Raw genomic sequence first — 15,020 nt, 5'->3', positions numbered from 1 at the left:
TTCATTGGGAGTGACCAGGATGGACGGTATTAGACAGAAGCACATCAGTGGGACAGCTCAGGTTGAGCATTTTGGAGACAAAGTTAGAGAAGCAAGGCTGAGAGGGTTTGGATATGTGCAGACGAGGGATGGTGGATATGATGGACATGAAGGTGGAACTTCCAGGCCGGAGGAAAAGAGGAAGACCACAGAGAAGATTAATGGATTTTGTGAAGGAGGAAATGCAGATGATCTAAAGGGAACAGCAGACCACCACAGAGACTATCTGTTGAACCAGAAACCCTGGCTGAACGCAGAGGTTCGATGAGGTTCGCTGACAGACAGGGATGCTGCATCTAGGTCCACTGATGCTACGAGCAGGCTTCAGATGGGCAAAAGCCACAAAGACCCAGAAGATTAAGAGACACTTCTCCCACAACAACTAAAGGGATTTATGGAAAGGCATTAAGTGAATCATAGACTTTCTGGTCTCTAAGTCTGACGTCAGTAGCTGTAGCTGGGCCCAAACTCCGCTACAGGTCCCAAAGTCAAACAATCACTGCAACATCACTGAGAGTTGAAAGAATTTAGACAGTTTTTGTCTTCCAGGTGTAAAAATTAAGTTTAACATCCAGGCATCCATGAAAACAGAATTTAATAAATTTAACAGAGTTTGAAGTTAGCATGGAGTTAGCTTGCTAGCTTCCATCTAAATATAATATAGCATGTTCTGACTGAGCGATTTCTGAAACAAATTAAGTCGTACAGCTCTGCTGTCACTTCCAACATAAATGAAGACAGAAAACTAAACAGCAGTGACGTTTGTAGGGTTACTGAAGTTGGGCTAGCTGCTATATAATGATGTGCTACATGATCGCTAGCGACACAGCTATGTTAGCATAACATAAACACAGTGAAGCTGGAGGATTTTTCCACTCCATAAAATTTAATGTGAGGGTTCCTGATGGTTAGGGACAAATATAATCGCATGGCAGGATGCTGTAAAAGGACCAAACTTCAGTCAGGAGAACAACTGAGATAATCCATCCACAATACGAGGTTAGTCATTAATATACTGCTGCATGAGCTGGGCTGTAGTAACGTGCAAGGTTTTAAAAACTGAGCTTTAAAATGAATAATGGTAATTAAAGCTGAGAGAGGCCGACAGTGATCACTGACTGTTTTTAGGGGCTCTTTGAGATTAAATAGAACAAGATACAAAGCATTAAAACATGTTAAAAACACAAAAGCTTTATTAAACGCAGGGTTGTTTGGGCCCGGAAGCAGGATTCATCACGTCATCACTTAAAGACCGGATAGTACTAAACATGCAAAATACCCCAGGCACCTTCCTGATGCTCTTTGAGGACTCAAACACCTCCCCTGCATCAGACTTACTCGAACACCAAATGACCTACTGCTCAGTGATAGTTCATTAAACGAGGCCCTCATAAAGCTGCAGGCACTGACACTATTCCAGGACAGGTACCGAGAGACTGTCCACATCAGCTGTTAGTGCCATACATCAGCGGTCCCCAACCTTTTTTGCGCCACGGACCGGTTTATGCCCGACAATATTTTCTCGGCCTTTAAGGTGTCGCGGATAAATACAACAAAATAAAACTAGTACCGGTACCGAAAAAAAGAAAATTTATTCATAACACACGTGAAAAGACCCAGGAAAACCGAGTTAACGATAAAAACGATGACAAAATAACGCTCAAAACTGATAAAAACCCTAAAAACCATAAATTTCACACCTGAGCCTCAACTCTCGCGGCCCGGTACCAAACGACTCACGGACCGGTATCCGAGGCCCGGAGGTTAGGGACTGCTGCCATACATCTCCGCTTTGATCATGTGCTCAGATTCTGGGTGAAAGTGGTGTCAGCTCTAGTGGATGCTCTTTTCCAAAATATTTTGACTTCATCTTCATGCGTCCCACTCACATTTTCTGTCTTTCCCACAGGAGCCATTCGCTAATCAGTGAACTCTCGGTTAACCCATTCAGCAGCGCCCGACTGTGATGCTCCTAGCTGCCTTTTCTACTTGTCTCAAGAGAGCCACCAAGTTAAATTACATTCCTTTACTCTGAAGGCTCTAGCAGACCTCTTTTGAGTTATCGACCCACCATGCTGGAGTGGCTGTGAGTGCCGGCATTGATTGATGCTAGAAAAACGTCTTTCATATTTAAATGGTGCTTTTAAACAAGTTGTAGAAAAAGTAAATGACATAATAATAATAATTCACTTGTCTGCTCTTTAAGGTGGAAATTTGGAGGCAGTAGAAATAACTTGTGACATATCACTTTCTAAATAACTGTGTTGAATTCATTAACTATAAGCAACTTTTAGAAAAACATTAGCCTTTATTGGAGTTGTGTTTCTGGCAACCTAATGAATGGAAATCCAATACTGACTCTGCTTCAGGTCGGTTTTTGTCTCCTGAGAGAAATGCCTGACTCCACTGTGTACCCCAGCCAATCTCTCAGAGTATCAGTGAACTGCTTCATAATTTAGTGATATTTACGGTGTCTGCCGGATTACAGCGAGTGCCTTCAATTTAAATTCTAAAGCTCTCCTTGGATGCTGCCACTCCTTAATGCTTCGTGCTATTTAATATCAGGAGCTGAAAAGGAAAGGAGAACAAACGGTTATTCCAAAACACCACAGGACTTCATAATGAAATGTAAAACTCTGAGTAGGGTTTAAATGACTGCTTAAAGGGTATCAAAGTAATGCTGCAGGGGAAAACAGTGGTTGGAGCCCGTGGCATAACCAAAATTACTAGCAATGTGCCGCGTACTTAAAATCTCCTTATGTTTGGTCGGCTCAAAGAGGAGATCGGGTCTGCAACCACTTGTGTGACTTTGGTGAATCAAGAACAGCAATAAGGCTGAATCAGTTCGCTGTCAGTTTACAATCGAATATGTTAACGTTGGCAATTACATGCAATCTGTTTGTAAAACCTAACGATGATAAAATAGTGAAAATAGCAAATCTGTTGTTGGAAATGACCAAATTGTGACCAAATCCTAGACTTTTATTTAAATCTTACATTCTTGTTTGCTGAATTAAACTAAGATAATCCTCTTGAGCTGATAATCATTGTTTATCTGAACTGCTTTGGTTCTGATAGGGAGGAGATCTTTGGCACATATCCTGCGGGGATGCACTGCTTTTTTATTAGAGGAAGGACATAATCGGGGACACCTGTCCAGACGGCGCAAAATGAGGTGAGGAATGAAATCTCTTTGAAGGCATTGTTGTCAAGCATCGTTTATGACACATAAAGGAAGCATTTTCCTGTAGAACTGAACAAATAATTGATGTGTAGCACCTGTGTCAAATAATCATGTGAAATTAATACAGTTAACGAATGCAAAGGACCGGCCTCTGAACCCCAAAGCTACATTTAGTTACTCACGACTGACACAAGAGGGTGCTACATCATCTGTTCACTGCAGGCATGTTTGTTTTGTTTGTGAATGGATGAAGGCTGAGCTGCAGAGGCTGGAGTAAATCTGCAGCCAGAATGATTTTCTGTTATGTAATGTGACAAAGCATTGAGCTCATGCTTGGGGTGTCTGAGGGTGAAAGTCAGCTTTGACATGCTGTGAACTGCACTCCTGGATATAGAGATTCACATACACATAAGGGATTTTTGGACTTACTTACACATAAATCCTGTAGCTAATGCTTTCTCTATGTGTGGCTCTCTGTAAACACTGATGTGCCATGACAGGAAGGGTCTCACCTAGTCTGGCATCAACATCAGCGGGTCACGGTGTCAGCCAGATCCATACACAGTAAGCAATCTGAGAGTGTACATATTTCCACCGCCACCTATAATTGTGTAACAGGTGGTAAGGAATTAAATAACATGTGAAAACATCAGGGTGTATAATTTGTACTCGGGGATGGGTGTATATGCACATTTAAACAGGTGGTTCTGCACAAATGAAACAATAAATGGTAAATAGTCTGCACTTGTATAGCTGCTTTTAACTAAAGCGAATTCTAATGTTTCTCATAGAGACACAAACAATTACCGGCTCAGCTGCCACACAAGGTGTTTGTGTGCCGTCTGGAGATCAAACCGTCGAACACTGTAGTCAACAATGTTTCAGTCTATCACCTGAGCCGCATCCGCCCCAACAACATGCTTATGAAAATAAGATCAGGCCTTAAATCGAACCCTGGGGCACTCCACATGTAATGGAAATTAACAGGAAGGACGTAATTGAGGGCAGCTGAATGATGTGTAGCAGTTAAAATAAGCCGATATGACACACGATCAGATTTCCACCAGGATAACTGTTGCAGCTGCTGCAGCTGAGACACAGTGGTTATGTGGTGCACTCAGTTCACGTAGCTCCATCTGTCCACTTTAACCTCTGATATTTGTAGTGCTTTGTTCCTTAAAAAACAGTCCTTCATAGTTTTTAGTTCTGTTTATGTGTAAAAATGGTTAACGAAAAATAAGGTACCTTATATAGCTTATAGCTAGTTGTTCATTATTATTATTATTATTATTATTATTATTATTATTATTATTATTATTATTATTATTATTATAGCCCAGCCAATAATCTAAAGTTTGTAATAAGCTGGTGAAAACAAATCCAATTCACTGCTTTGGCTATTCTTATAGCACTAGTTCACGACGATCGTCACCTGAGGGGCTTTATATTGTAAGGTAACAACATTACCATCTTACCAGCCTTGCAATATTTGTATAATATTGCAGGGTATTAAGATATATGTGTTGATTAGTGTAATGGAAACAAATGAAACAATGAATTAAAATCTGAATGCAATGGCAGTAGCAGGAGCACATTTAGATATTTTGGGGCCCGAGGGGAGAACTCGCCTTGGTCGGCCCCTCTACTCTCATTGTTTTCTCACTCTGAAAAACCAAATCAGTGTCTGGTGGTACGCTGAAATTTTAGAAAACAGGTGAAATCGGTTTTCTCATTCGGGTGTTTGCAGTTGAGAATTAATCGAGTGCGACTGATTTTCAGCACGAAAACATCCTGGAAGGGATTCACAAAGCGTCAATTCATGCCTCATTGTCCAGGTTATCACAGCACGTGACGCGCACAGACACACACGCACGCACGCCCACGCGCTCAAGGAGACACAAATTCACATGCGTCTGGCATGGCTGTGGATCGTCCCTCCCACTGACAGATGGATGGGGTTAATATCATAATTAAGCACCTCGGCCGACGGTTCCTGTTTACTGCTTGGTTGCTAGGCAGTGACATCAGCTGATCCCTCCCTCCTTCCTCTCTAATCCCTTCCCTCTCCCTCACAGTCCCTCTCTCTCTTTCACACACACACACCACTCTTATGCTCTCTCTCTCTGATAGGCAGCGCAGACGTGGGCAGAGTGTGGGGGTATAGGAAGAGGAGAGAGCGGGAGGGTAGGTAGTAGTGTGTGTGAGGCTGTCAGACAGCATGGTCTGGGTCTGAGGACAGCACTGGAAGACAAAACAGCCGCCTACTGAACTCCATGTAGACCAGAGTGGCGCCATCCACAGATCACCTGGACCTGTCCACTCAGCAGCACCCACCCAAGACAACACCTGCCTCTTCTAGAGAAGTAAGCGGAGTAGGACCAGGGAGGTGGGTCTGTTTATATTCTTTTTCTTTTATTATTTTCTCAGTTTTTTGGTTTTTGGAGTTGGCTCCTGGCTGGACCGCATGCATGACACAACGCAAAGGCGAGAAACCCACCATCAGCATCCAGGAGCACATGGCCATTGACGTGTGCCCCGGCCCCATCCAGCCCATCAAGCAGATCTCTGACTACTTTCCCCGGTACCCACGGGGCCTTCCCCCTACTCTGCCCCACGTTGGGCCCCTCCGCTCTGCCCTCTCCACCTCCTCAGCTTCTGCCTCCACGACTGCTGCTGCTGAGAGTGACCGCCCCAATGAGGATAACCCAGACCGGGCTCTTGCCGGAGCCTCCGCCTCCTTACAGGCCACCAAAAAGGACGAGGAGCCTGATGTGGAGGGATACGACTCAGATGACTCCAGTGAGTGATGATTTCCCCACTTGTCTCCATGCAACTGTTTACCACGATGTTTCCTAACATTTCTACGCGTGTGTGTGTGTGTGTCCCTTTCAGCTCTTTCTCTCTGCCTTTCTCTTATTACTGCATCTCCATTTTTGCCACCGGTTGCCAGGCATCCCTCCAGCCTTGTGGCTTTGTGGCTTTATCTGTCACCTTTCTCTTCTCTCAGCTCCCCCGTCCATCTCTTTCTATCTCCAGTCGCCTGGCGTATGTGCGCATGCTAACTCTTTGCCTCTCAGTCGACAGACAGCCAACTGTTGCTGCTGCAAAGAATACCGCTCCCCCTCCTTCTCCACCTCTTCAGCTCTCCTCCAACTGAAAGGATGTGTGATGTTATTGAAGTGAACGATTGCAGTCGTTGTGTGTGCATTTTCCTCTTCCCGGCGTCTACGGGGTGCCTGATCTATACTGTCGATCAGTCTCACCAGACTGCGTTTTCTCGGCTCCTTGATGAAGCCTCAAATTAGTCGCAGTTTTGAGCTCAGTGGGCTGCATCTGTAAAGCCCATCCACATTTTTATACTGACTAGTGGCAAGACGGCCACAAAGTTCCTTTCGTGTGACTGTATTGTCCATTCGTTGGTCTGTTTTGTGTTAGTTTCTAAAGCATGAAGATATGTGCGTGTCTGTGCGTGCATGTATGTGTGTGTGTGTTTGCATATCTCTCTCCATCACAGAGGGGAGGCTCCTTTTGAGAAAGCTTTTTGCCGAATGTCATTTCTTTTAATCTAACAGCTTTGAGTGGCCGAATAATAATAGGAATTAATATGCAGCACTGCTATTGCAAGTGACAGAGACAGAGCAAGATTCCAGCATCCTGCAAAAACCATTTTCACTCACAGCATAGATCTTGATGAGAAGATAACGTGACAGTCTTCACAACTCGAGTAAATGTACTGCCAAAATAGAAGCTGTTGCTACCTTCTTCTTTTTTTAAAGAAACCTCTGGATCCGCCTGATTAATCAGTGAGACAGCAACGGTGGCTTTTTTTCCTTTTTTCTGTTATTGGTAGTGAACTCGGCCTGCCTCGCATCACTCTGAATTACACGTTGCTCTCGCAGCGCACAAAAACAGAACAAACGCTTCCCGGTTGGTTTTTGTCAGACTCTAACAACACACGGAGGTTTGTGTCCTTTGCACAAGAGACTTCTGATTGCAGGTTAATGTGTGACAGCAGTGCAGCTTCTGTGAGAGTTAATCCATGCAGAGCAGCAGGCAAGGGGGGGCTTAGGCCAGCTCTAATCCAGAACTGGACAGGAGTAGGAGAGTGGTTTAAGAAGGGGGGTTGGTAGAGAGCAGGGTAGGCAGATGTTGGTCAATGAACTCTGCCAGGCAACCAGAATTTCACTCAGTGTGCAAAAATAGACGGAGGAAGACATTCTTCAAATCTATGAAGGACGGCTTCATTAGAAAAGAAATGACTCCTGCCATGTTTTCCTTTCTTCAGCCATCACCACCTAGAGTTTTAAGATGTTTTGTGTGGGAATTCATACTATAAACTGCAAAGCGACTCTTATCTTTACATGCTTGTGAAAACTGCTGTTTATGTAGCTTTTCAAACTGCTTTTGTTTTTAGATATTGAAAGCTGATTGCGGCTCCTTATACACATAATAAAATACTTTGTCTTTGCACATTGCTACAAATTCTACCTCAATTTTGTGCTTGCTCAGTCCAATAAGTTAGCAGCAGAAGCAGAAGTGCAGCATGATTATATGACCGCAAGTGTCAGAACCACGGGAAACTGCCTTCTGATTGTTATAGTGTAGCTAATTTAGCACTTACTGCTATTTTAAGTGAATACTTTACCAGGAAACTGACGTTGAAGGAGCGAATAGCTCAATAGGCAAACCTTAGAGGACTTACTAGGTTGACTAAAAGCATCTGAAGACACTTTTCTGACTGTGAAGTCCACAAGGTGGGGCTGTATTGGCCAATTTCAGTCATTTTGTGAGAGGATTGTAGGCAGTATGAGGATTGTACCTGCTTTGCATTTGCACAGGGACTGGACTGCGGAGGTGTGTAAGAGTAGGCAGCGTTTCAACGTCTCTATAAGGTGCTTTTAATTGCTTCTAGTGCAAAGAATGCCTTGTGTGACTGTTTGAAAGTGTGCACCATTATATCCGACTTTACGGCTCATCATCCAGAAACTTGAAAGACTTGATAAAGTTAGTCTGGAAAGAGATTAGAGAAGCAGTGGAATGCAGGGCGAGCAGATATGTCACCGAGCTTTTCACTCCTTAAGCAAACGCTGTGTGATCCTGGGCAGTCCCAGAGAAAGGTGACCAACTGTGACAATGTCTTTGCTCGTGGCTCTAACACTGCGGTCCCGCGTTACACCGTGAGAGAGCTTCAAAGTTAGCCGTTCCAACGGCTAACGTGATGTAAGATAGCCTGGAACAATATTCTAACAGTGTTAAATTTAGGAGGGCTTTCGCACAGTGTTGTTACAGCTATGACCTGTTAAGCAACCATTAACAACGCAGCATAAAAATGACTTGAAGATCATTGAGTCTTTATGTAAGATCAGAAATATATAAAGTCTATATAAAGTTATATAAGGTCGGAAAAGTGAAGCCAGTGCCAAAGTGCTTTAAACTTGCATTTTTCCAGCAGCGAATGAGTCTTCTGGTGGTCAGAAGAAATCAGATTTTTTAAAATAAATCTATGAGAAAATGACCCTGTGGTGAGTTTTTGGTCTCTGCCACTAGTTTCTCGTCTTATTTAAAGCAAGAAAATGCTCATTTTGTGAAGTAAGAGTGCATAATGGGTTAAACAGAAGATAAAGAAGCGTATGCTTTAGTGCTTTGCTATGATATTAACATGCAGCGTCCATTGGTTTCTCACTCAGTGTCAAAACACCAAGATGGAGATCTCAAAAATGCTTCTTTCAAGACTTCAAAACACAACTTTATAAATCAAGTATGTAATATGTGGCTTCACCTGCAGTCCTTAAAAAAAGTCATTGTACTGATTCATTAATACTGATAATAACTGCTGCTTTTACTGCCTGCAGATTGTGCAGCGATCCCTTCATGAAAGCAACCATAGGCGGTGTACAGTGTTGCACACTTAACTTTTGAACTGTTAAGAGTATTTGTAGATCGCTCCATGTAACTGATACTTGATAGGATGCATATACTTAAAACAGTGAATCTGCAAAATATGGAAGTATGTGTACAAACTGGTCATGATTACCTTTACCACCTAAACGAAAGATCCACCCGCTCAGACTCGCTCTAATCCGCATATCCAAAGATGTTCTGCTCAAGGCTTCAGAACAAGACTTTGAATCCAGTGTGGGAAGTTTATCGGGTTACATCCATCTTTGATATACAGTCAGTGGAAAACCTGTGCCACTGAAAAACCAACAAAAAGCACAATATACGGGGGTAAAATGAAACAAGAGTCCAAAATGCAAGAAAATGTAGTTGTGATGTGTCAACAGAAGCCTGGCTTCTCCGATGTGTTTTCCAGCTGTTATTATGACCTAGCATCAACTCATAAGACTACTGAGCTCTCCATCTGTAATGCCTTTGAAGTAAGACCATTCAGAATGAATTCATTTTGGAAGTCGATGAATAAAAAGCGATACGTCTAAGACTTACAGTCTCACAGATTATCTATGCGCCTCTGAAAAACAGATGCAACCCTTACAACATCTGGCATGAATGTGTGTTCGTTTTAATCTCTAATGCTTCTCGGTGACATTTGCATTCATTTTTTCCTCCGGAGCAGTTGCTATCCAATCTGTCCGAGATGCATGAAAAAGCGGCGGTGTGTTTGCTCTGTGCAACAGGTGGCGTGTTGCGGCATGCGTGTTACTGCAAGTTTATCAAAGAGGACTGGGTGCACGGTTCTAATCATGTCAGCTGAGGATTGGTCACACTGCAGGTTTATTCAAACATCAAACCCCAGCTTCCCTCCACCCTCCCTCCTAATAGGGCAATTAGACCCAAACATCTGCCGGTGTATAGTCTTAATGATTTTGCAATCACCTGAAGAGTCATCAGTGATGCACGATAATTACAATGTCAGCTCCGCTTTGAAAAAAGAAAAAGAAAAAAGAGAAAGGCCAAAGAAGGAAGGAGTATGAAAAGTATAAAGTATGTTGAATGCGTTATCCAAAGTATGAGTCATCTGTATGCTTGTCACCAGCCTCAACTACTCTCTAATGAACGTAGGCACTAAAATATATAATTAAGAAATGAATAACAAGTAGCTGTTTGGGTCTGATGCAATGCCTTAAATAATCCCAAGCTGCTTTTTCTGCTGCTGATGCTACCGCCATGGGAGTTTCAAAGGAGATAAAGAAGCATAATACTGCTGCAGCGGCTCACAATCTGCTTTTAGAAATTGCGTCATGGGTTCTGTATAGTGTATAGAAAAAGACAGACCAAAACACTGCAACAGTACAGGTGATGAATGCATGTGCTGTCTGGCTCCGATCTGCTGTTGCGTATGAAAGTTAATTCCGAGGTGACATTTTCAAACATGGAAAAAGATGACCCCATACTGGGATGCCTGCAGCAGCTCCAGTGATGATTCATATTGGAAATAACTCAGCAGGTTTTGGTGTCAATCTCAGAATCGCCGTTTCGGTGTTGTCAGTCACAGCCACAAGACAAATTACAGTTTACTGCAGCCGCGTGTGTTTTGGATTAAGATGAAAAACTGACTTTTTTGCCCGTGTCTGGCAGCAAAAGCTACTGTAAATGCTCTTCACGAACTTATGGCATTATGCTATAGGAAAGCATTTTGCTGGATATTAATTTTCTAGTCCAGTCAAGGCCTTGTGTGCAAAGAAAATGAAAGGACATTCATAAAAGCGAATGTGAATCTCGAAAATGTTAATCAACGTGCAATGACAAATAAGCCCTTGAACACCGTATAAACATCATGGATTGATGTGCATCGCTGTGGATGGATTTTTGCTTTAAGCTACCCTGCTACCCTCATTTGTTTGTGTTGAAAGACTTACTGAAGGACAGCTGTACCCAGGCTATATAATAAAAGCTATCTATAAAAGCAGGTCTGCAAAAATAATATGTTCTCTAACAGCTTCTACTAGCTTATAGGAATAAAACTAATTAAAATCTACTTTCTCCCGTGTTGTCTGCTTTGCTTATGCGTGTTTCCTGCCTTATTCCATCTTGGGTGGTGGCTGACATTTTATCGCACCTGTTGCGAGGCTGATCTGATAACGCTTGGACTCATACATATGAAGCGCGCACTGAGGTAAAGTAATTTCTCCCTCCTGGCAGTGAAGCGAGCACCGCTGTGAGCCAAATGAAAACGCTGCTTTACTTTGAGTTTGTTCGTCTAGAAGTTGGAACTTTTGCTCTGCTGCGGCACAAAATTCAAGCCTCTCTCTTTCTCTTTGCTGTTTGTAATTTAAAAGAGCCAGCGCTGCCCCAAATTGGCTCTTCATTGTCCTGCGGGACTTGATCCAGTATCTGCGTGGTTCCTCTTGGGAGTGGGTGGAGCAGCGTGGCAGTGTTCTCCCTTATGAACCAAATCACACAGGGACCTCTCAATCCTTGCTAAGAACCTGCTGGCTAATCTGCATAACGGCAACATTTTCTGATTCGCTGTGACTCAACCTTGATTTTAATTGAAACGGAAAAGTGCATCACCCACCAAGGGTCCCCTGCAAAAGGGGGGGAGGGGGTAATCAAAAGCATTTGAACATCCGGATCCTTGCCACATTAATTAATGATTGTTCGTAGTGAGAGCCATGTCCCTGTCAGAGCCCAAAGAAGTGACCCACATTGGAGAGCTTGTGTTTCTGAGAGATAAGCTTCCGAGCCTTGCTATGTGTTGATGAAGCTAACACGGGGTGGCCGGGGGCGCTGGGCGGGGTCGGGTCCACAGTGTCTGCACACACAGGTCTCCCCCGAGGTGTCTTGCTCTGGCAGTGCAGTGCTGTCTGCTGTTGTCGTCTCAGACAAGTTTTGAGCTACAGCATTTGCTTGTAGTTGTCAGACGGTGAAGAGGCGCTGTCGGAGCAGAAGAGAAGAGTCTAAAACAGGACAGTAACGCACCAGAAGAAGCAAATCTCTAAGTGTAGTTTATGTTTTGTTGCAGTGAATGTGGAATTAATTTCTTTTTTATTTATGTATGTGACAGAATTAGGACAAACTGTGTGTTTCCTAAGATTGCAGCAGTTCAGGTGTCGGAGCTTCTGATATCAAAGGTGCTGAGGATCGAGCTTGAGGACTGTGGTGGTCCACTGACTTGCACAGGGCACTTCTCTGCTTTGTTGAATTTGATCTCTTAATTGTAACTCAACCACCTCAACCTGTCTCCAAATAATCGTGGTCTGACTCTGACCCTTGACTCAACTGGTTGCCAACTGGCTGTATTCTATATAAAAGCAAGGTTACCAAGGTTACTGTGCGAGTAAATCACCATCCTTCAACAACTCTTTCCTATTGGGTGCTGGTCTCTACTCTGAGTGTAAACCTTTGTGTGTATGTATAGCAACAGATCTGCAATTTTTGTTGATTTATCACAGTTGATCAGCATTTTATCTTAAAGAGTTACCGTGTTATTGCCAGCTTGACCCTAGTAGACCACAGTCTGACTCTGTCTTATTGCCATTTCGTTGTTATCTTGACTCACAAAAGTCGGTGTGAAGATGACTGTGAATGTTTGCACACCTATTTCCTGTCGTTGACTGTATAAAAGGAGCCCTAATTTGCAAAATTAGCACCGTGTTGCCAAAAAAAGAAGCTAAGACCATAAAATCATCCGGAAAATGTGTACTATGATCACCAATTAAATAAGAAAGACAGCTTTTTAACTCATAGACTTTTATATAGTCTCATTTTTTTGTTTGAATTTATTTTGTATTTTGTAATTAGAGTTGCCCCCTTACAAGCTTTAATACAAGCTTTAGACTTTTTAAACTTGCTGTTACCATCTTTTACATGCAGTCTGGTTTCAGTGTAATATAACATCTGCGTGTGGTCAAACGTTTACATCAAGGTCTGTATCAGAACTTATCAGTGTTAAACAAGTTAAAACTATACTATTAATTCAGCAGCGCCTTTCATGCAGGATTTAACATGACTTTCCTTTTTAAAGTTCAGCAGTACTCTGGGGCTCTGCCACGTCGTGCCTTGTAGTTAATTAAAACAATTTTAAGACTGATTCTAAAACAAACTGGGGGACTGAATAACGAGGCCAAAACTGAGGTAATTTTCTTTTTAAAGCCTACAGAACCTTCTCAGGGGCCCAGTGAGAGCACACAAACCTCTGCTAAAGCCAGAAAAATAAATGGCAGCACAGTTATCAGGTAGGAGAGTTGAGATGAAGTTATTTCCCTATGCACCATTCCAATTTGCATTCAGATGATGAGGATTACTCAAATATTTGTTGTCTTTTATGAGTAATATAAGTGCAAAAGTTTGCAAGCACAGTCAGAGAACAAGTTAAGGCTTGGAGATTTACTGGCAATGCGGCATATTGTAGAGTGACACGTAAGCTAACGAGGATTCTACCAAATTCAATAAACAACCATTTTTAAACACACCGAGTAACAATTTTCCAAAGTTGCTGCTATTTGGCGGGCAGTTCAACAGCAATGTTTAAATGCTTGTATTTAGCCAGTGAGATAATCACCTAAAAACTCTGCGTGGTACTTTAAGGACGAGTGCAAGGGAGGCCTTGAGCCATCTGTTGCCTCTCTTAGACCAAAAGCCATTTCCAAACCTTTGATAAACACAGGGCTGCCGCAATCCACTTGAAAACATCCCCCGAGCCTCATAATGCTCGGTTCAATGTAAAGAGTGAGTTCAGCACTGCCATGCCCTGCACACCAGAATCCTATTAAGAGTCTATCTGCAAGCTGTCATGCAGTAGTAATGACTCACTGTAGTGTTCCATGTTTTCCTGTGACTAACCCAGCACTAACAAAGCAGGCCAGATTGTCAGCCTGGTCACATTATGGGTTATTATTACTGGTGCTGTCTCTCAACAGGAGCCACTGAGTGTTTTAAGTTAGCAGCAGCCCCGCTTCATCAGATATAAATTCTGCTCTGCCCTCCCTTCATCCCAGTAAGCACATTATGTAATGATAATGCCGCTATTACACAGATACATTTGGCTTCTGGGGCTGTCATCAATAGGGAGAAATGCTGTTTGGCTTTAGTTTGCCACACTTCACATGCATGTATTGAGGATGTGTGTGCTCATTGCTGGTGATGCACGGGCTTTTTAAAAGCTTCAGCTTTTTAAAAAGCTGAATCCACCTGTGTTTAAACCCCACAGAGAGGGGTTAAGAGTAGTACTTCATCCTCCTCCACTGAGAAGCCAAAGACCCACTCCATTTGCCGAAATTAAATCCTGGTGTCTGATCACTTCCCTGCCCACACAATGTGATGAATCAAAACATAACTAACTTAACCACAACTTTATTGAGTGGGCACCCGACAAGCTCAGTTCACCGATAGCCTTCCATCTCTTTAGGATCCTTTGGTGTGTGCAGCTTAATGAGGCAACATAAGGGATAACTGGAGATGAAAGTTCAAAGCTTTCAACTTGTTACTTCTGACTGCCACGCGAAATTAAGGGTGAAGTTACACAGTGCACTTGTTGATTATATTTACATGCCTGCCTTATTCCATCTTGCCCATATTTAGATACAAAAAAAAGAGTTTCCATTGTAAGTGCTGAAGAGTAGCTTGGCTTTGGAATTACATCCCCTATGTTAAAAATAAGACTGAATACAATTAGCTGCTGATTTTTATTGGCTATATTATTGAACTCTGGCTGGTTTCACTTCCTGTAGCTACGGCCATGTCTGTTCCTGTTCAATAAGCTGTGGTGAGACCGCCAAGAGCTAGCAAAGGCTGGAGAAAGTTAGCAGCTAGCAGGTGAAAAACAACAAGCATTCCACTTTGCATTGCATTGGGCAGCGACAAGCATGGCACATCATCGACATCAGAAATGTAGTGT

The 15,020-nt window shown here is 42.8% G+C and overlaps 1 protein-coding gene across 2 annotated transcripts in view; it reads left to right on the top strand.

Moving 5' to 3' along the window:
* The first annotated feature begins 4,581 nt into the window (after positions 1–4,581).
* doc2b (double C2-like domains, beta) overlaps positions 4,582–15,020 on the top strand; it is a 190,640-nt gene continuing 180,201 nt past the window's right edge. For both annotated transcript variants that reach the window (XM_085173762.1, XM_085173761.1), the window contains exon 1: positions 4,582–6,022. In XM_085173762.1, coding sequence (XP_085029888.1) covers positions 5,692–6,022 — 331 coding nt within the window. In that variant the 5' untranslated portion in view covers positions 4,582–5,691. The remainder of the gene's footprint in view (positions 6,023–15,020) is intronic.

Source organism: Neolamprologus multifasciatus, chromosome 10, assembly GCF_963576455.1.
Source record: "Neolamprologus multifasciatus chromosome 10, fNeoMul1.2, whole genome shotgun sequence".
Taxonomy (NCBI): domain Eukaryota; kingdom Metazoa; phylum Chordata; class Actinopteri; order Cichliformes; family Cichlidae; genus Neolamprologus; species Neolamprologus multifasciatus.
Note: the sequence above shows the minus strand (reverse complement) of the source record. Positions and strands in the feature narration are given on the sequence as shown.